Below are 21,930 nucleotides of genomic sequence, written 5' to 3'. Positions count from 1 at the left end.
CTCTTTACAAGGCAGAACGATCACATACACAGAAACTGGTACCCAAAGTGGTTCTACCATTAGGACAATACGGCAAAAGTCTGGAAACTAGTTCGGCACGTGGCGGTGAAGGTCAAAGATCATTTATACATGTATTTACCAAAAATACCGCTCAACGGTCGGTTGATGGATTAGCAGTAATTCCTACCTCCATGCTAAGAAAAGTTCGCTTGCTTGTTCTTCAGCCAAATTTTTGGTTTTGAAAAGTAACCAGAAATGGCCAGGCACACGATGACGTTTATTGCCACAGTACTGGGACTGTTCTTTATCTATAGTGGCTTTTCAAAACTGAATCCGATGGTAAACGCTGACCTGCATTTGAACATGGTGAGTCGCGGCCTGTCATCATGGTCATGCTTGTAATTGTGGCATGTGCACTGCACCCTATAATTTACAATTTAGTAACACAACCGACATTGCAGTCACACAGAAGTTAATGATGCTTACATTTATATCATGATCATCGTGATTGTGGATGTTGTCTGATACGATCTGTACGTTTTAATTGTTTTAATTCTGTGCATTTTCATGATCAGATTGATCGCATCCTACTTCCTAACATACTTAGGCCTATAATGATGTACATGCAGGCGCTAGGCCTATTTCACTTGAAGTTGTACTTAGTTCTTCTAGTCGTGCTAGTAAAAACATGGACATGTACAGTCCAACACAGATAAGAAGAGCACTGTTAATACAAGATCACATTTCTAACAAGGACAAGTTTTAGGTCCCAAGTCTTTGTTTTTCTTTGTTTTCTATTACCATGATTACTGATCATACAAGGTAACTTTTAAAGCTTTATAGTAACATAATTTGAAAAGTCCCAAGGACCTTTTAAAAGCTTGTTATAACAGGGTTCCAGTATTAAGCCTGTTTACTGATCACCAAACCTGCCGAACTATTGTTTGTAATTGTATATTGCAGTACTGTAGTCTGTGGTAACATACATGCACTATACAGACTTACATGCATTTTCTTTAATTGTAAATTGAAAGGAGCAGTTGTGCCCTGGGCTCTACTTATTTTGGACAAATGGGAAAGGATTATATTTACATGTATTCCCAACTTTAAATAAAGGGAAAAGAATTTATCAAGATGCCAGAGGCTTCATTGATCAATTTTATACTTTTGATTTTCTCTCTCAGAAGAAGCATTTTGTTAATTATGCCCGCGTGGCGCCACTCCGTACATACTTTGACAAGCGGTTGAAGGCCTCAGACTATCGACAGTTTGTTGGTGGGATGGAAATTGCTGGAGGGGCGGGCATGGTGGTGTTGTCAGGGCGATTCTCCGTGCCAGCATCCCAACTTATTGTCCTCCTGTCGGCTGCCTTCATGATCCACACCCACATCATCCTCGGAGATCCCATGGCTAGGGCAGCGACAATGATCGCTACATCCCTGATGGTCGTTGTCCAGATGCTTTTCACCCTCTTCTCAGGCAAGAGCAAGATGGTGCAGGATGAAAGAAAGAGAAGTTCAGAGGCCAAGAAAGACAAAGAAACCAAGAAACAGACTGCTAAGAAAACGAAGACCAAGGCTAACTGATTCAGCGAGGCTGTCCACGATGATCGAATTACAGGTATATGCACCTATCATTCACAAAAACTCGGGCTGGTGTTTTCAGACAAATGCTGCTTAACCAAACCAGATTACAATGTTCAGGGCACTGTGGCTAGTGCAAGGAAAGTGTAAGCATCAATTATCTGCTACTCCCAGGTTTTGTGGAAATGGGGCCCTGTTCTTGAAGATCTTAATGCTGCAGAAAATCCCGTTAGTCTGTGAAGCAACTACAGCATCAGTCCCAACTGTAGTTGGCATTCCCAGTAAAAGTGCTGCAGTTGGGCTGGCCCAGTTACAGTCATCAAATTTCTACAGCAAATTTCTCAGTCTCCAGGTTTTTGGAGCTCTCAGGTGACAGAGTTCATTGAAAATATGTCAACCAGGAATTTCATCTGTGACATAGGCAAAAGCCAGGTTCTGCTGGCATGAGTGGCCAACATGAGGATGGTATTGAGGATCTTATTGCGCAAACTGGCACACTACGTACAGTACATGTATGCCATAGTTTCGCCAACCCAACTGCAGCACCATAGTAGTGATCATCATCCGCACTATAGTTGGGATCATCATCCGGTCTATGGTTAGGATCATCATCCGGACTATAGTTGGGATCATCATCACAACTATAGTTGGGATCATCATCACAACTTTAGTTGGGATCATCATCACAACTATAGTTGGGATCATCATCCCGACTATAGTTGGGATCATCATCGCGACTATAGTTGGGATCATCATCACAATTATAGTTGGGATCATCATCACAACTATAGTTTGGATCATCATCCCAACTACAGTTAGGATCATCATCTCATGGGACAGAAACCATAGGTTATAACCAAGGCTTTGTTGGTTTATTTACAATAAAAGAAATTTCCAGTTTTTAAACAGTTCACCCCAATTACTACAGAAGTACTTGCCCTTGTTACAGCTGCACACTGTGTATACATGTTGACACAAAACTCATGTCCTCTTGGTTAGGAACATACTTGCAATATATACATGCGGTATGCATGCACAATCTCAAATTAGTTCAGATTCTTAATGATAAATTTATATTCCCTTACATCTTGGCTGGTTAATGATAGCTGCACCTCAACACTACCACACTCAGGATCTCGCGATGGCCTTGTTAAAGCTACATCTACATGTAGATCAAAGTTTGAAGTGTTGGCGATCACAATTGCCTCACTGTCTTTGAGGTTCCCATATCATCAGGTATCCTTCACTTTTCTGTAATTGATATGCCATGATCTCTGGGATGCTGCCATGGACATCTTTCCATTGTGAGCGGCAAGTACAGTACGTACTCTGTGTATTTGCAAACAACCTGTATGTAGACAGGTTAGTAACAAACTCAGAGGAAATCTATAATAATTGAATATAAACAAGGATATGGATCGTTTCGTTGAAAAGTTTATATGTATAGACTTGTGGAATGTATTTGTACATGATAGTGATGTTTGTACACATTTGAAATTTTCACTTGTTATATTGTAACTGAATATGATATTTTGGGATTGCTATGTCCTCTGCTCATATCGTTGTGGAGAAAAAAATTATTCTTGATGTAAAGAGTTATGAGCCAGCCATAAGTTAATTAATCATCATAAGGACGTTTGACCAGACCATGCAACAAATTACACTTATGCACAAAACACAGAACACTTGCAAAAGGCATATGGAAATAAAAGATTACCGAAAACTGTCACCCGAAGGCCTGCAATTCCAATATCTAAATGGTATCTATGGCTATACACACCTGACGTTATAAAATTTTGTAAATATTACAATAGCATGATGTAACTGTCTTTTTGACCAGAAAGGGTGTAAATTTCAATCCATTTCAAATACCTTTTGGTGCCTTTTAAAAGTCAAAATTAACAAACTCATTTTTATCTCTACTATCTGTACATGTGTTGTTTTTTGTAATGGTAAGGATAACATACATGTACACATCGATATTAATCGCAATGTTGTTGAATGACTTTTAATGGGGCTCCGTTTAAGATGATAATTGAAATAAGCCTATGAAGTTGTAATTTCATGTTTGTGCCAAAGTACTGTGTATCCAAGAGTCTGTCATAAGTGACTGAAAAATTTTAACCTTTCGGATGAACATTTTGCTAAAGAATAGGAATTTGAGAGAATGCACAGAAAACAGATAAAGAATAGAAGTTAAAGAACCGAATTTTGCTATTTCCAAAGTAAACATTTTATATTCACATTTTTGAAGAAATGCAACTAATAAATAGCCTTGGTCTTCAAGTTTACTGGGTACATCGAAAGCCAATGATGAATTGCAGCTTGTGTTAATTTTGTGTGTACACTTCAACTGGGGGGCACGGACCTGGGGGGGGGTGTTCACTCGCTCCACATCTCCAACGAAAACTCCGGTGTGGTTTAGGCAAGACTTTGTTTGCTGGTGTTGGGTTGGGCTGGGCTTGGTTGGATTCATTTAGGCTGGCCAAGTCGGGGTTATGTACATGTACATACGTGTATAAACGTGGTCAGGGTTGGGTTGCGTTCAGTCACTTTCCTTCAGTTCGAGCTTTGGTTCGGTCTCGTCGCCTCAACAGCAAAAAGGTTAAATGTGAAATAAACTTACTCCATTTGCTATGCATCGTCATGCAAACTTCAAAATCCTATGTTTCTGCGTAGTTTTGCTCCGTCCTTGTTTGTAAATGCATGTATAGTCATGTACACCTTCGACGAGGTTAGAATTTTCCTTTGGTTTTGTGATTGACATTGAATCACGGAGGTATTCAAGTTTTAAGTTATACACTCAGAAGAAAATGAATTAGTGGTTAGAATGTACATTCCAGTAACCGTCGCCACCAGTCTCTCGATCCCTCCTTACCGTACGAGGGGTAATTACGCGCAGAGCCTGGATCAAGATCACCTCTTTGTGAGCATTTGTAAACTTATTCTTGCTCCTAAATGAGGATGAAGGTACTTTTTATTAATCTTTTGAGGTGATTTTTGCTCGGAAATAAAATAACGTGCTGCTTTTCCAACAACTTCTAACGTGCAAAGTGGGATAGACTTGATAATTTTCTTGAGAGCATTTTACCGAATCGTGTGTTATAGGTATTATTATTTGTGCAAAATACCTTGGTCTTGATTTCCTCAGATCGTGGACTGACTTAGATCAAGTCTAACGTCGTCAGAAATTTCACCCGGTGACGTGCAGGTCAGGCTTCGTTTTGTTCGCCGCGGTAACACGATGTACTGCACATTGGGCTGTTGTAATGGTCAGGGTACGTAGCTGGTTCTGATATGTTCAGTGACCTTCGCGGAACGACGCAGTCCTGACCGTGTCATTTTCATTTAGGCCTAGGTATACCAACTTCAGAATCCGAGGTGAGATCAGCTTTTGATTGTGGGTAAATAACATCCATTACCTTCACGTTCTCGTGAGTATATCTCTCGTGCATTTATCACCAGATAACATGATTGAGTCTGACAATAATCGTGATGTTTTTCCCCAAAAATTTCAGTCTGAGCCAAAAAGGCAAAAAAATTTCTCCTGATTTTTGGAATTTTGGGGTTGTTGCTTATTTTTTTGGCAATTCTGAATGTTACAGCTCCATGTTAGGATCCTTTCAATTTCGACCTACATGCAGCGGCGTAGCGAGTGGGGGTGTTGCACCCCCCCCAATAATTCTTTTCAGTCGGCAAATAAAGGGTCAGTCGGCAAACGAAACTGAAATTGACATCATGAATTATTGACGTACATCGGCCAATCGGCAACTTTACCCTGGCACCCCCCCAAAATGCCTTCGCTACGCCGCAACTTCCGTGTACATGCATAAGCTCCTGTGTTTACATTGGGCTGTTGGTAGGGTTTGTGTTTTTCTGACCCTCCACAAGCGCAGTGAGGGTGGTGGTGATGATGTCCGAGGGCAGATTGGGGGCGGGGGCCGGGGGGGGGGAGCAACAGGGCCATGCCCCCCCCCCATTTTTTGTAACCTTAATGTGGGAAAGGCCATAGGTTTTATTGGTGTATACATATATGATCGATCCCCTTCCAACGTGTGAAAAGCCCCAAAATGTAGCTTCACCCCCAAAGAATTAAAGTTACATTAAAAAATATATACATATTTTTTGCTCTCCCTAAAAAAACCCAAAATTTCTGTTTGCTTTTTCTTCTTTTGCGCTAACTGCTTTTTAAAATTGTGAGTCAAGAAGGGTTAAGGGGGGGTCGGGATATTCTGCAGTGTAGATCAGTTGAACCGAGAAGAATTTTTGTGAAGTGTGAAAAACTTCAGAGAAAATGCTAGACATTCAAATGTTTGCCCCAGTACGTTTTCAGTGGACCGCTTACATTTATTTTCCACCGTGGTTACGTATTTGTATAGTACGTGCATGTTTGTATCAGTGAAACGGTCCAATATTATGATACATTATACGCTTGGGGGAAAGCGCCTGGCTTAGGCCATGTGCCTTTACAGTGCGATGAGTGGTAAAGACATTTTGAACATGTTGGGCACGCTTGGGCGCAAATAACGTTTGCGTAGGTGTCGAACATTTTAATTGAAGCGGTGGATATCCTAACTAGTTAACAGGCCCACGCAGCAGGCTGATCCGCAGCCGATCATGGCGAGTGCTGGCCCTAGGGAATTTCAACCGAACAAGACAAGTAAGGACGTTCCCGGACTAAAGGTGCTTTCGGTAGTCCACATCGTGCTTGGAGTTCTGAGTGTCATCTTCGGGATCGTTGCCGTAGCACTTCGCTGCAATTTTTCATATATTGGATTCGGAATTTGGAGTGGGGTTTTGGTGAGTGACATTTCTGCCCCGGACGATTTTGCTACCCATTTTAATCAGTGGCATATAATAGACCCAAACCTAACTTGCTTAACTTGTCAGCCAGTGCAGGGTAGTCAAATTTCCCCTGAAATACGCACACCTCTTTGTAAACAATGTGGGCAACATGCACGTGTGTATGATTACTGTTTAATTTAATCATTCTTTTAGATGCAAAAAAAGGGAAAGAAACCGAATTAACGTCATGGAAATGGAAAGAATTTGAAAACCGGATCTGTGTGGATATTGAGAATTTGAGTGAACAATTGCCACGTATTGCGGGCAAAGACTTAGACTTGAAATCAAGTCGGTAATTCCCCGTGTGAAGTCCGCTTTCCTCGCCTTCCACGGCCTATGAGATTTTGACAAAAGATTCCCCGTGATAACACCCACTGAAAACTGTAGAAAGAAAGGTGCTCTCTAAAGGAAACTCTTTGCCACTTTCACCCCAAAACACTCAGCAGTAAAGTTGAAATTTTATTATGATTTGGTTCATTTTTAAATTAGTTTTTCATCCTGACTGGCGTTCTTGGATTGTGTACACTTGCTCGAAACAACAGAAGACGCATGGTGAGCTACCTCTCAAAAAATCTAAAATACATGTAATTACAAAGAAAATTCATGCTGTTTAACGCCTGTGAATATTAAGCAAGCATTTAGTGAAAAAGGTGATGTGAGGGACTGTGGAAATATGATTTCGGCCTATTTGTCTTTTTTTGCTAGGGACAGAAATTAATGCCGGTGAACACAAATGCAATTTTGTGACGGCAAATATTCGCGAATTCGCAAAAGTTGAACTGATCTCAACTCGGCCGACCTTTGCTGCAAACCGTTCGTGGTGTCAAATTCTCCTGCAGTATGAACCGGCCTTTGGGTGCATCTGAAAGTGAATCGATTTCGACGTAACGAAAATAATAATTGCAGCAAAGTTTCGCTTCTCGAGTTGAAATGTGTGCAACTTTTGCGAATTATATATGATCTAGGCCGGATGTCGATAGGCGCTGCTTACCGCAAGCGAAAAATCAGCGCTTACCGTTGTAGAAATTCTGTGCTTATGGCGAACGTATTTTAGCGGTTAGCGAGGAATTGTGGCTCAGGTGCACATGCGTACATCCTATAAGTAGGAATTCTGTGCTTTTAAAGGTTACCGCAGATTTTTCCGGTAGAGCGGCTAGCGCAGAATGGAGATCGTAAGCGCGGAATTCTGCGTAAGCAGTGCCATGACGTTGGGCCCTAGTGGCACAAATTCGCGTTTATGTTCGCTTTCGCACCAAGTACGAGCCGGTCTTAAGAGTTGGTCCTTCTCTCCTAAGGTACCACATCGACAATTCAAGATGTACATTCAGGATATCTTTCGAGTACTAAAGGGCTTGTCCACCCTATGTGTCTCGAAGTTCGTCAACAGTATCGGCTCTTACTAGAAGCCTTCTACAAAACAGTCACAGCTTATGATGACACGAAATTTAAACGCGCAATAAACGTTGGAGCGTACAATAAACTTCAAAATTACATGAAATAGATCAGATCGTTGATGCAACGAGGCAAAGAGTCGAACGATTGATGGTGAATGAACTATAGAGTACCAAAGTGTGACGTCATTTTGAACCAGAAAATATAGGGCTAACATTGATCTCCGTTATATGAGTGCAAATGAAAAACGGGAGTAGTTTGTTCCCCTTTATAGCCCCTTTCATTATGTGCATGATGTGCGCGCAACATACTCACTTCTGCACTTTGGTGGTCCTTGGAGCCAGACCTCATGACGCGTTGCAAATATTTTAGGATCTCAAAGATCTGGCCTTTTAAATTTCGTAGTTATGTGCAGCAAAAATCATATCAGGCTGATTTGTACAAAACCACGTTGATGGCGTAGGGGTTATGACCAACGACAAAATTTGAGTTACCATGGATTTTCTCAAAATGGTTCGACTAGGATACGTTTGAGTGAGACGGCATTGCACGTGCGCATTGGTAAGAAGCGATTGACAAGCAGTTAAACTGTACAGTTGTTGCTCGAATTTGCCCTTGACATTACTTCCATCGATTATTATTGCTTCTACTATTGGTGACTGATTTTCTTCAGGTTATTACCTTCCTGGTGATGTCCATTGTGTGTGGAGCTGTAGCTTTCCAGTTGATAATTGCATCTGCCGTTGCTGCTGCGAGAGAGTTCCCTCACTTTTGCCATCCCGACAGCATACATCTGGATTTCGAGTGTGTCATTCACCCGGTAAAATGGGCACAGTTCATTTCTTCCATCATTGGCAAAGGAATATTCTCAGACGAATATCTCAACACTTCTTCCCCGCTTCATATACCTCTGTCCTTCATGGCGGAACACTGTTTAGCTTTTACATTTGATACCATCTTAATTTAAAAGAACGATGCATTGTCTGTGCGTCCTAACAATCGATGTTGTGAATTTATTTACAGGAACCCCGTAAAGCCATAGATTCTTTGTTGGTGGTAGTCGGGTTCTCTGAATTGGCCATCAGCATTCTGAGTGCATCTCTGTCCTGCTACGGCGCATTCAGATGCTGCCATTCCTCCTACACTCCGGTTATGGTACCCAGCCGACTCTTGATTTCTTGTATAGTAAAATTTTATAAGTTCTGGATAGATCTTGATTCACGGGTCATAATGATTCAGTCGCCGTGGGCTCCAATAGAGAAGTCAACCCAATAACGAACCAAACGTTGTTTGAATTTCATTGCTGAGGAGCTGAAATGCCCAATTGTTCTAGGAACTAGTCAACAGAAATGACAATAATGACTTCGAACTTTGAATAATGACTTCGACGGCGGTTACCAATAGTGATGGACGAGAAATGCGTGTTGTCGCTCATGTCAGACATCTATAGAAAGCAGCCCTTTTGAAAATGTTTCACGCTTGCATGTAAACAAACTTTTCAGTATCAATAAATGGACCTTAACAGGTTTGCGATATTTAATACTACTGTGCAGGTGCAGTACGTTGCCCAACCAGATAATGTACAGTTTGTACCAATGACGATCATACAACCACAGCAACAGCAAGGAGCGCAGGCGCCTTCTGCAGTGTAAGGTAACTATAATCTCGCGAATGTTATGTATCAATTATGTTGTGTGAATTAGAATCTAAGATTTATTGCTAGCACAAATCCTCAATGTTGTCCATTTCAAAGTGGGATTGGGGAGAGGGGACATGTGGCCTATAGAGGTTGTGAATTTAAAGAACTCGGCGTACTAGATGTTAATCAATCTAACTCGTAAAAGAATTATTCTACCTCCATTTTCTGTTAATTTGATCTTTGTTGAACTTTTTTCAGAATGCCTGGAGACAGACGGTTTACCACATAAAAAGAGAGAATGCAAATTTCAATCATGGGGAAGAAATAGGTTAGACAAGTTTGTGGTTAAACCAGTTTAGTTCGCCTTTCGGACCCCGGCCAGGGCACGACTGCGTTGCTGATTATCAGTCCAGAGTATTACTCGATTTGGACAGGCTATACGTCACAAACCTCGTGTAATCTGACCAATCACAAGGCCTGTTCTAGCAGCCCGCAAAGGATCGTGGGTGTTTCCATGATGCAAGGTGCTTTTCTTAACGTAGGAGCATACAATGTATATGGAACAACAAACACCGACCAAAAAGTTCCGTTTGCAAAATTTCATTGGCTATGCAAGCATAAAGACCATCGTTAAAGATATCGATAAGAAATTTATCGTTGCCAACTTAAGATATATAACGTTGAAGTTAGACGAAAATTACTGTATTTTTCGATGACTACTAAAACAGTCAGTAGGGGCACGGGGAAGGATCACTCTATATGCCCATAATGTGGTAATACTCCTGACTGATTATGGCCTTTCCGTAAATGACGTAAAGACGAGAGAAGAAAAAAACATTTTTAAAGTGGCGCAAGATGGTGACCAGAGAATCTGGAAGGGATGGGGGGAAAGTGCGAATGACGATGTGAGTTCACAAAATGGCAAGGACGAGGCCGTTCAAGTGGGAATTAATGTATTACGGGTGTGCATTTAGCGACTAGTCATAATGGTCCGGTCTAAGCATAGGTCGGGCTGGTTCCCACTCCCATCACGTTTGGAATTGGAAAGACTATAGGCAGTGGTTTCGACTGGTCTTACGTCTCCCCTTAGCGGAGGGCAGGGTGACAAGCCCCCCCCCAACATGTTGCTATTTGTTAAAGGAATTGAAGGTGTTTACACCTTCGTTTTAGAAAAATCCTATGCCCCTGTTACACCCAAACCTTAAAGTGTAGCCGCAATATATTTTTCTACAAGACACGACTTTTCGGCAACTTTGTACTCTTCTTCAATGTATGAAAACTCGTTTATACTCCTATTTGGTTACATGCTCGGGAAAGTGCACTTTTTAAAACACTTTTTAAACACTTACTTAAGTATTCCTGGACAAATGAGGGCGCTGCCGCTGTGATGTCATCTAGCCAAAACATTGTTCATTGCATAGGCTTTTCGTATTTGTGAACCCAGAATTTGCTGAATGAAAACATTTGTTAGAAAGTGATTGATGCTCATTTGTTATGCACGTCAACAACAACGAATCAGCAAAGAAGAGAAATAAGTCCGGTAAAATCTACCATGATGCAGGACTTTAAGTACAAACCAACGTAGCCTAACATATGAAGGTTTTCTTCCTAGGATGAGATCACAGTTTGCTCATGAATATGAAAGTATCATTAGCATAAAAACCAAAAAGGCAGTACGTTTATAATAGTGACACAGAAGTGAGAATCAGGTTAACTGAGACACAAAGTTGCATTTTGAAGGTTTGTATTGGGACAAATTGATTGCCGCTTCCCTTTAAAATCGCCACAGCTCCCCATGTACGCACCTTGTCCAAAAATACAGGGAGTGTCTGGCCAAAGGAAAGTCATTTTCCCAACTTGTTAATGACAAAGATTCCTTTTACGCTCATTATCCATAAAGCCCATGAGCTGGCACTGTCGATTGGTCCCGTGATGAGATTTCTCTAATATGGAGAGTCTTCTCAGGATGAAGGAAGCGATCAACTTGTTACTCTTCAGAAAATTATCCATCACTCATCCAAGGAAACTGTTACTTGTCATAGAAACTGCCTTGTTTGAATGTGCGGCTCGAATAAGCAGTTGTGGCTACTTTTTAAATATCCGATTGATTCTTTCAGTATATATAGTTACTAATAACAGGTTGGCATAATTTTTCCTCCGGCTATGCATGTATGTATCGCGGTGAGTAGAGCTAAGATGCGCTCAAAGTGTATTTTATTCAAATATTTAATTCATTATTATCACTGAAAGCAGGATTACGTTTAGGGGAAGTGAGAATTAAACACAGACATGAAACCTACTATAGGCATCCGCCTCTATGAAGGTAGACTTCGAGGAAGGATTGTGGAAAATAAACAATAACGCCACTTTGTTGGCTTTGCTGCATGAGGTGTTCACAGTACGGAAATTACCCATGCATTGTATATATCTATGCGTCAATTGATCAATTTGCCCCTATCATGATGATCCAACATACGACTTTGACGCAATTATTGTCAATAAAAGAGAAAAACAAACGCATATTCAAATCTCAAAATTATCGTCTCAATGTAATTATAAGTCTTTAAACTTTATTTGAATTTTGAACTGCTCCATCTATATATGTAGGCCTGTGCATGCTTTTTGTTTTATTTCTCTTCTTAATTTTTGTTCGCTACAATAAGATCACTGTGTAGCCTAGTTCCCTTTAATTTCCAAATTACATTTTGATTATATGTCGCTCGCTGAATAATGCAAATAAAAATGTACTCTGAAGAAGCAAAATTATAGGTCTGTGTACAAGGTGGGTCTTCACTGTGTTGCAAAAGTAAACGATTTACGTTCGAGTCCAGAAGTCGACGTGTTTCTGAATTAGATAATTCCTTCTCTAATCCCAAAACCAAAGAAAAAAAAAAGGTTTTGCCTGTAATTGCTCTGCTTTGTGCAAGATTTCCACCAACCCACAAGCTGTCATTGATTATGTCGATCCCAGTTCGTTGTGTTGCATTATGCCCTCTGACCTAACCATGCACCAGACCTGCAGGATCCTCAAGCGTCTACATTGTGAAGTTCAAACCAAATCAACTTGTTTGGAGTTATTTTAAAGAATACCTATCTAACCAAAACAACTAAAGTGAATGACCAATTAGGAAGGAAATTAAAATACGTTTGCATAGGTAGAAGATGGATTTGCACAAACAGCGTCGTTGGAAGCAAGTCTGACTAACCTACTTCTTCCAGTCTGATCTAACGAAGTGAATGTTAACCCCTACTCTCAGCTCCTTAGCTGGTAGGTTATATAAACATACTTCGCCAGCTGTTGATAATAGCTTTGAGTTTGCACGCATGCATGAAAGATGCCGGATGCGACAACGAAAAAAAAACCCAACTGCTTAGGCTTGTTTGAAATTTGAGAGAGACGACTGGATGATTTACAGAGTGGAGCGTGAATGCAAGTTTGAATGGTCTCCTGGGAGTAGTACGGTGGCTGATCTCTTCCAAGAATACCTTTTTTTATTTTACGGCGTTTTAACGCTCCTTTACGGCGTTATTACGCCCTATTGCGGCGTTATAGGCCGTAGTTGATTTAAGGCGTTCCAACGCCCTATTAGATACGATCTACCGCCCAGGTTCATGTTATTACTGAGCATCGGGACTATACCTGTATAGACAAAGGGGCTTTTATCACATACCTTGCAAGATTCGAACCGTCCAAGGATGGCAACAGTAGCCTAACTATGCGCACAAGCGGGGCCACGTGTGTTATTGCGTGGACGCCGTACAGCGTGATTACGTCGTACTAAGACGTTATATAATGCCATAATAGGGCGTTATTACGCCTTAAAATAGGGATTACGCCTTAAACTAGAGCATTATAGGCGTTACAACACCGTATTAGGGCGTTATAACGCTGTAAAATTAAAAAAATGTATTCCAGGCGGAGATCAGCCAACGTAGAATAGTGGTGTTAGATACTTGCACGATGGAGCTTTATCTCGAGATAGTGGACGGACTGAGACCAAGTTTACTCTGGAGATCACGAATGTTTGGGGTAGGCACGGTATGCTGGTGTCAGGTAACTGACTCCGGCAAGCTGGTTGTCTGAACTTTGGTGACCTACATTTAAGTTCGACAGTTTGGTTTTCTACGTGGGACACTGATCTAGCTAGCATAGCAAACAACATGCGTGAATGATAATTTCAGACGCTGGTAGCTGCGGATGGTTGAATTTATGTCTGCGTGGGAGTACGGTCTCCTGTAGAAGTCATCCTCTATTCTTCATACACTGCGCCTTCACGTGAGTACACACATGCATGTATATATCTTTATTGTAGGTTATGTCACCTAAACTCCGAAGTTTTCATGACTTAATTCAAAGCCTGTACGTATAATACTTTCTTTGTAAACGGTTTTGCTGCGATGAAATTCATTGACATAACCAACCTATCTAGGCCTACAGACAGAGATGTTGCGGAGTGATTGCATCCTTGTCGGAAAAGAAGTGAAAATGACCCTTTTTAGAGGTCTGCACATGGTGACTTGTTTAGTGCGCTGTTGCCTGAACTGAATATTATATTATTAATTTCTACCACAAGGTGTCATTTCCCGGTACGTTCACTGCAAAATATCTGGTGTTAAAACTACACTTTTTGGTGTTATATCAGATGACCACCAAAATGTGTTACTTTAACCATTCCTTTAACGCCGATGGTGTCACTTCATACACCTTCAAGTGTTAGCGACATTTCATGTCATGAAAGATTAACGCAGGCCTCTCGGGTGGGGATCAAGGTGTTTTGTTTACTAGTTTGGGTAGTGGGCAGGTCTATTAATTTCTATTTATTTTTTCTGCTTTCTATTGGATAATTGGTCATTTCTCGGTTAAACATCCACCCTGACAGCTGATCACCATGAGCTCAGCGGGTCAGACGGGCCAAATCACCTTGCAGGCTGGTCTGCAGCCGATGACGAGCTACGGCCCTATGGAATTTCAACCCAACAAGCCGCGCGCAGCAGTTGCCGCCCTGAGGGGGCTGTCGGTAGCTCACATTGTGGTGGGCATCCTCTGTGTTCTCTTTGGATTGGTTGCCATAATACTTGAGTGCAATTACTCCTTTGTTGGATGGGGTCTTTGGAGCGGACTTTTGGTGAGTTCTGTCAACAGCAGGTAGATGTATATGAAGTGTGTGGATGAGCACCATGTGTTGAAAAATCACAATTCACAGTTTCTTCCATCGTCAGGACACCGTTTCAGATTTTCTTCATGTAAAACTACGAATGAAGGCGTCATTCGTTTTATTGCTATTTATATTTTTACAGAGCTGGTTCAATTTCGCCGTGCATTTTGATCCACAGGGCAAAAATATGTTTAAGTGGACACGTCACCCGTCTTTTGGATCAAATTTCCTGCTTAAATGACATGATGAAAGAGTATAATATGGTTTGATGATTAAGTTTGCTTTCATACGGATATGATCATCGTAGATATATTGCTCATTGCATCATAACAGAGCAGAAGAATGCACATTTATGTACCCGAATTGCCACTTTATTTTGTCAGTTTTTTGTGGTGACCGGCATTCTGGGCGTGATTACACCGGGCCGAAAGTACACCAGAGGAGTGGTAAGAAATAATTTCCATCTAGGACTGGGGGTTACTTTTTTTAAATTACAACTTGAAATAAAATTACAACCATAATTCAATACTCCCTAATCTGCTCAAAACCAAACTTTGTATGTTTTCATTTTAGACCCTAATCTATCATCTCTCCAAATTTTTACAGTAAAATTCGGCCTCTGAAATAGCCTAAAAACAGCCTAAAAGCCAATGTCTCCCTAATGCTGAGAAATTTACCACAAAATGTCTCCAAAATGACCTATTTGTAAATATATAGGTATTTATAAAACGCCTTTAACATGAATCCAAGCGCTGCACATTATTATTACCCCTGCTCACCAGACCCAGGAAACATTCCAAATACCATCTCAGCTCCCTGGGGAGTGCACAGCTGGGTGCTGCCATTTTTGGCACAAAGCAGCTATTTATGATCAACCTCAATGACCATCTCTGCCCCTCATGGGGTACCCAATTGCTCCTGGGTAGAAACCAAGGTGCCTTGCCCTAGGGCACACGCACCATGACCCTATAGGCCGGACTCGAACCTGCGAATCACAAAGCGTGACAGTCCAACGGTCATAATACTTGGTCTGTACTGCCAGCATTTGTCATTCCTGTCTGCTTTTGCTCTCATTTCAGGCCATTGCTTTCTTGGCGATGTCCGTCGTATCTGCCATCGTAGCATTCATATTGATGACTACTTCTATCATTTTTGCTGCCTGGGAGTCATCATACTGCAACCCCTCCACCTTCTATTTCTATTCAACCTGTCACTTTCCCCCGGTAAGCATATATCCTCTCGGCTACCCTGATTGACATATCAAAAAAGAAAAGTTATCCCACCGCAGCCTCCTGAAATGAATTCTCTGCTCTATAACTTCTGCCCTTCAAGAAGGGGGTTTATAAGTGTTCTAGGACAACTTATGATCGGGCCTTTGAACGACTTGATCTCTCAAGAGGGATTCGAACCCATCTCCCCCTGCTACCTCCTATAACCAATTCACGTGCTCGTTCTCTGTCCTAGCTCGGCTGGTTAATTGATAAGTACGGGCTTCCCCAAGGGGTATCGGCAGGGGTGAAACGTTTCATGTTAAAATTAACGATGATAGACCCATCTGCAGTAGCAACTTTTGCGGCTGGCCAAACCGTGCGCACATAACGATAAAAGTCTAACAATTCACGGAGTGTTTAGAAAAATACCTCGCTGCTATTTTGATACCACTCACATGGTATAGTTTAATACTATTATATTGTAATTATGGCCCAAAAGATCTCCGGTTTCTGGTCAGGGGCGGGCTCCATAAGTGGTGCGGCTATAAGGCTTTTTCCCCCCACGTTTCTTCCTATTAATGATGTTCGTAAAACGCGCGATGTCCATCTTGATTACGTGCCTACGTACCACCGTCAACACTGAAATAGACTGGTCCACTAACTATTTACTGTTTAAAAGCGTTATCAGCTAGTAGATGAACAAAGGACATAAGACTACCTTGTTTGTCTGGTTCCCAATGTAACTGTATAATACAGAAAATGACGTTATCCGACTAAATGTATGGGGGCCCAGAAAGACTCTTTCACTTTACGTATTACTCAACCGTGCCCCATCTAAAACACGTTAAACAGAAGCCCACAACCTCGTGACTACTGACCTGTATTCCCAGCCCAAAGATACCCATCAGTATCTTCACTCGTCCAGCTGTCACCCTAGACACTGCTAGACTGGTATTGCTGACAGCCAAGCACTCAGGCTGAGACGCATTTGTTCTAATGATTCAGATTTCTCCCGTCACACAGGAACAGAGGAGGCATTTGATTGCAAGGGGCGCACCTGTAACCAGGTTCAACGCTCTATCAATATGGCCCGCTCCGTCCCTAAAAGTCTTGCACTCAAAGAGAAGACCTCCTGTGAAGAAACAACAACCCCCCCCCGTTCCCTTGGTCACCACTTTCCATCCTCGTCTTCCTCCCCTCTGCAATAAAACTACGACAATCATCATATCCTCCACACTTCAGACTGCCTAGCCAGTGCCATCCCATCATTTGATACCCTTTCCCCCTGCCAGCAAGGCACGCTCAAGTATGATTCTAACCGATGTGTTGTTTGCCAGAACCATGTGCTGGAATCAGATACATTCTCTGGACACTCAAGGCACTATCACTTGTAGCTCTATTATCTTATCTCTTGCAGGGTGTGCAGTGTTCAGTATGTTGGAGAGACTAAGAACACTCTCAAGAAGCGTTTCTATGGCCACAGATCCACGGTCAACACCAAACGACTAGATACCCCTGAAGGCCACCACTTCAACCTTCCTAACCATTCTATGTCTAACATGATCTTACAGGGCATAGACTCACTTGGGTTCCGTAAAGATGCTGTTCGCTTCAACAGGGAGAAGCTTTGGATCAAATGCCTCCGCACCATTCAACCCCATGGCCTGAACATCCAAGAGGGAAACTACTCATTAACCCTCTTTTCTTTCCCTCTCTTTTGTCTGCAGATTATACCCCCTCCCACTTGGGGTCCAGTTCCATCCATTGTTTTTTTTTTCTTTGATCTCTTCCCACCTTACATGTACATGCCTCTGTTGTTCATCCATGCCTTTCATGCACTCCCCTTTATCCTTTGCCCTTTTACACTCTAAAAACTTCAGATTGACCCAGAATTGGGTCCCATCCGGTATAATCCTTTTCTGGGTCAAATCAGGACCCAGAAAGGGTCAAATATGACCCCAAAAGGGTGAAATATAACCCGAAAGGGGGTCATATTTTGACCCAGATAAGGGTTATACCGAATGGGACCCAATTCTGGGTCAATCTGACCCGGAAGTTTTTATAGTGTATCTAGCCTGCAGCTTTCTTGACCTTTCCTTTTGTCCTCTTGCATTCATCCATGCTTGGTTGATTCTCTGTTTGCTTGTTTGTCCTGTCCACTTGTCATTTTGCCTTTGAGAAAGATTCTGCTAGGATCAAAATGTCAGGCCCTCCATATTTTGAGATTTGTATTTTAGGTCATTGTAGTCAGCAAGCAGTTTGCAGCAGTTTTGTATTACACGTTAAATTAGTGAGTATAGCAAGATTCCAGTCGATCAAGCAAGTTCGGCAGATTTTGGACATCGTAAATATGCCAAATAAAAAAAAATTTTTGCCGACGCGCAGGTCTACGACGACGTGCGCGCTGACCAAAAACCGGAGACTTTTTAATTTTATTTTGGCCCATCATATCTTTAAGAGCTTTGTTTTTGATATTAATTTTGTTTTGCCTTGACTTGGCACGATCTTGTTTACTGGCAGACAACCCGCCTGGCAATTGATGCGTCGTTGGCAGTTCTCGGCCTGGGAGAGATGGTCCTTGGCATCCTGACTGCCACGCTCTCCTGCTATGGCATGTGCGGATGTTGCCGCTCTTACTCCCCAGTCATGGTTTGTAAACCATAATTTTAGTATAAAAAACTGTACATTATACGAAATGGCGTGGTTCGTCGGTTTTGTTGATAGTTATCGTTAGAGCTTCCGACTCTCTATGCTGCTGAGGAAGATCCAGAAATCACTGTCTCGAATTTTGGATTTGCTTCCTTACCAAACAGATTTTCAAATTATCAATAAAACAAACATTGTCAATCTGGCGTAGTGTACGTTTCATTGATAGGTGCAGTACATGTCCCAACCAGACAATGAACAGGCTGCGCCAATGACGACCATGCAGCAACAGCAAGCAGCATCCGAAGTGCCTAGTGCAGTGTAGGGTGAGAATGATCCAGGGCATTATAGGTATTGATATGCTAAAATTGGGGATTTTCTTTTCACTGGCATTTGGAATTACGTAAAAGAATTCACCAGAGTCCATCTCTGTTCTGACGTAAAACATTCATGTTGTGGAAGACTGTGTTGTAGCCGAGACCACGTAAGACCTCGCACTACGCAAGACCAGCACAAGTGACAATTGAGCTATTCAAATGAACTGCAACAACAGCATTCCTTTATCATTGTTCAACCTGTTACCTGTGACTGACCTAGTGCATGGTCTTGTGTCTAGTCTTGTGATGGTCTCGACTACAACACTGGTGGAAGATGGATGGTTGAGTAACAATACTAAGGAACATGCGACTTGATTGTTACCAACATTTCACCTCTTTTGTAAGAATGACAGATGTATATAGGAATATATAACTAAGTTTTGTTTTCTTTTAACCTTTGCAGGGAGCAGAGGACACAGTTTCTTGACAAAAGGGGAAGCGCATGATTCCTTCGTGTCATCAATACGGACTTTCCGAAACTCACTCAATTACATCCCGTCACTGAACGCAAAGAAACTGATGTGATGTACCAAGATTGATAGTGACTTGGCCTAAACGGGTTTGCACAATTTATGCGGAAGTGGGGCTTTGTCTAACACATTGTTGTGCTTTTTTTGGGGGGGGGATCGGGATCTTGTAATATCACCCAGTTTTACGCGTGTAAAAAGCTGACTCTGTAGATAAGCCAACGATATTGATTCCAGTTTTAACAAGCTGCTTTGTGTTAATAGCAATACTTATGTCAAATAAAGATAGTATCATTGTTTTCAACATATATTGAGCAATGGCGTACATTAAACCAAGCACAAAAATGTATGCATGTATTGCTTATTTTTAAGCTAGAAGGAATGTAAATGCTGCTGATGTTGATTCGCTGTAGAAATGATTATTATTGAGATTTATAAAGGTGGAATGGGTAAGCCCCTTCTGAATATTTCTAAGACCTGGAACTTTGAAAGCCAAGTTTAAATTTTTAATTTGACTTCTATGGCCAGGATTCCGTAATAGTTGGCCTTAGTTTGTGTATTGTTTGGTCAATGATGTCAGGTTGAGCATTTTTAGGATAAAGGGTCCAGTTAGTGTGTTACGTAAATTTGAAGGCACTTTTTGGAAATGCTCATTGTGAGTTCCATTCAAACTCGGGCTAATTTCACCTTTTGTTGTGTCATGTCAAAGGCATTTTGGTACCTTTTTGTGTTTTGCACACGCAATTTGCATGATTTTATGTGCAAAAAATCGCAGTTATCCAAAGTAGAAAACTGTTCTAAGTGCTGTTTAGAGCAATTTCTCCACTAAATTTTGCCCATTTAGGGGATTTTTTTTTCTGTTTTGCTTTCGTAAATTTTGTTTACTTTATGAGCCTCGAGTCGGACGAAGAGAGGGCGCTAATTTTTGAGCAATGCATGCTCGTCTGGTCGGAACTGAACTTCGCTGGTTCAGGAACGACTAGGAAATGCACTCGTCACAGTCGCCTTGCAAGCAACAAATACAACACTGCCGACCAACGTGCCTCTTGTTTGGCCGATGCGGGGAGGGGGGTACTTCTGCTCGAGGCGGATTGGTTTCCAGGTAATTCGTTGCATTAGGCCATGACATGGAGCTTTTTAGACAAACGTTTTCAATGACAAACTTTTCATTTGCACTTCAATCATAAGAAAACCTTGAAACGAGCAGTTTCCTCGTCTGACATTAGCAGCATCATCGCCTTCATTTGTCAAAAACAGTGTTAACCCCGACGGCGCGTTGGGGGAGGGGGTATTTTGTACATTCTTGCGTCACCAACGTTACCTGTGGACGCCGGTCAGGGTTATTGTGGTGTATACCCCTCATTCCCTTAGAATGGCATTCAAATTTATAAGTGGGTGTCATGTAGCTCCTGCAACCATTAAAACCGCAGGAAAAGGTCTGAGTACCTTTTACCAGTCCTGGATTTGGGAGGGGACTACAAGGGCCGAGCCACACGGCCAAGCCACAATCTACGATGAAACAACCCAGACGTGTCTCAAAAGATCAGAGACCCAAAACCCTTTTTCCAGGTCGCTGACATTGATAAATGACAGGCCCTCGCTTTCCCAAGCGCCGTCTTTGTAAATAATCCCATGGGGAACGTGCCATGTTCTTCATACAAGGTTCGATGGAACTTTCCAGAGGTCGGCGCAAGGGTTTCCCCCGAGGGGAAGCCCCGACGTTAAAATTGACCAAACCAGGTTGTTCAGCATGAACAGTTGAGAGGTAGGGTTACATGTGAGATTATTGCATGTGACTGTAATTTCTTTTAAATTCGACGTCCACAAGTTATAACATCGAAGCCTCCACGTATAGGGTTAAAGAGTGTTCCTTTCACCGATGCTGGAAAGTTTTCTCACAATTAGGGAGGGAGTGGCACAAAACATTCGTTTTGCGTTTTGAGTGTGGCCTCTGGGAACACCGTCCCGGCACTCCAACAGCAAACTCGTCCAAAGACTGAATTTAAGGGTCGCTAAGTGGCCCACCGGGAAGCATTGGTGTCCATCATTTGGCCCAGCCAAAGAATTTTGATCAATAACAAGGGTCGGCACTCCGTTAGCGCATTCATGTGCGTGGCTCAGGGAACAAGCTTCTACTTCGCCAAACGTAGCTGCAATCAATTTTTTGAATGCAAACTTCCCAAGCTGGTGCACCTTTGTGTCTCAGTCAATAAACTTCATTTTCAACTTTGGTTTCACTATTTCAAAGGGTATTTTTCCACCTTTTTGGGTTTAATGCTAGTTAGATTTTCATGTACTCATGAGTAAAACTGTGATTTCATCTCAGGAAGAAGCCTCAATGCTACATTGGTTTGTACACAAAAAAGTCCAGCATTAAGTTCGTAGATTTTCCTGGGCTCAGTTTTCTTTTCTTTGCTGATTCATTGTTTACGTGCATAGCAATCAGAAAGCATTAATTGATTTCTTAGAATGTTTTCAGTTAATAAATGCTGGGTTCACTGTTTGAACAGAAACACCGGTGCATTGACCATGTCTTCCCTAAAATGACTCGACTATAAAGCGCCCTCGGTTGTCTGGGAAAGCGTGGATAATTTTAATTGTTTAAAAACATGCC

At 41.8% G+C, this 21,930-nt stretch overlaps 2 protein-coding genes across 10 annotated transcripts; both read left to right on the top strand.

Moving 5' to 3' along the window:
• The first annotated feature begins 115 nt into the window (after positions 1–115).
• Positions 116–12,225, top strand: LOC147796634 (putative acetylcholine receptor chaperone). Of its 6 annotated transcripts, XM_087146590.1 has the most exons (9): positions 116–366; positions 1,185–1,620; positions 2,690–4,964; positions 6,163–6,383; positions 6,918–6,980; positions 8,494–8,640; positions 8,844–8,975; positions 9,374–9,473; positions 9,718–12,225. In XM_087146590.1, exons 1-2 carry the CDS (start codon positions 256–258, stop codon positions 1,584–1,586), a joined length of 513 nt encoding a protein of 170 aa, XP_087002716.1. In that variant the 5' UTR covers positions 116–255; the 3' UTR covers positions 1,587–1,620; positions 2,690–4,964; positions 6,163–6,383; positions 6,918–6,980; positions 8,494–8,640; positions 8,844–8,975; positions 9,374–9,473; positions 9,718–12,225. The 6 variants fall into 6 exon arrangements, with proteins under 6 accessions (XP_087002716.1, XP_087002715.1, XP_087002714.1 ...); XM_087146589.1 differs by having other exon boundaries at positions 1,185–4,964; XM_087146588.1 differs by lacking the exons at positions 116–366; positions 1,185–1,620 and having other exon boundaries at positions 4,769–4,964; positions 6,170–6,383.
• A 1,194-nt stretch (positions 12,226–13,419) lies between these two features.
• LOC147796633 (uncharacterized) lies at positions 13,420–20,146 on the top strand. Of its 4 annotated transcripts, none has more exons than XM_087146906.1 (7): positions 13,420–13,735; positions 14,340–14,585; positions 14,999–15,061; positions 15,695–15,838; positions 18,347–18,475; positions 18,708–18,798; positions 19,253–20,146. In XM_087146906.1, the coding sequence occupies exons 2-6, from the start codon at positions 14,349–14,351 to the stop codon at positions 18,795–18,797; spliced, it is 663 nt and encodes a 220-aa protein (XP_087003032.1). In that variant the 5' UTR covers positions 13,420–13,735; positions 14,340–14,348; the 3' UTR covers position 18,798; positions 19,253–20,146. The 4 variants fall into 4 exon arrangements, with proteins under 4 accessions (XP_087003032.1, XP_087003031.1, XP_087003030.1 ...); XM_087146905.1 differs by having other exon boundaries at positions 13,422–13,735; positions 18,708–18,823; XM_087146904.1 differs by having other exon boundaries at positions 13,424–13,735; positions 18,702–18,798.
• The last annotated feature ends 1,784 nt before the right edge of the window (positions 20,147–21,930 follow it).

The sequence above is a fragment of the Acanthaster planci genome, linkage group LG15 (genome assembly GCF_054643075.1).
Source record: "Acanthaster planci isolate LZ-2023a linkage group LG15, COTS_SCS, whole genome shotgun sequence".
NCBI classification, from domain to species: Eukaryota; Metazoa; Echinodermata; class Asteroidea; order Valvatida; family Acanthasteridae; genus Acanthaster; species Acanthaster planci.
The sequence above is the reverse complement of the archived record's forward strand: the minus strand, read 5'-3'. Positions and strand labels throughout refer to the sequence as shown.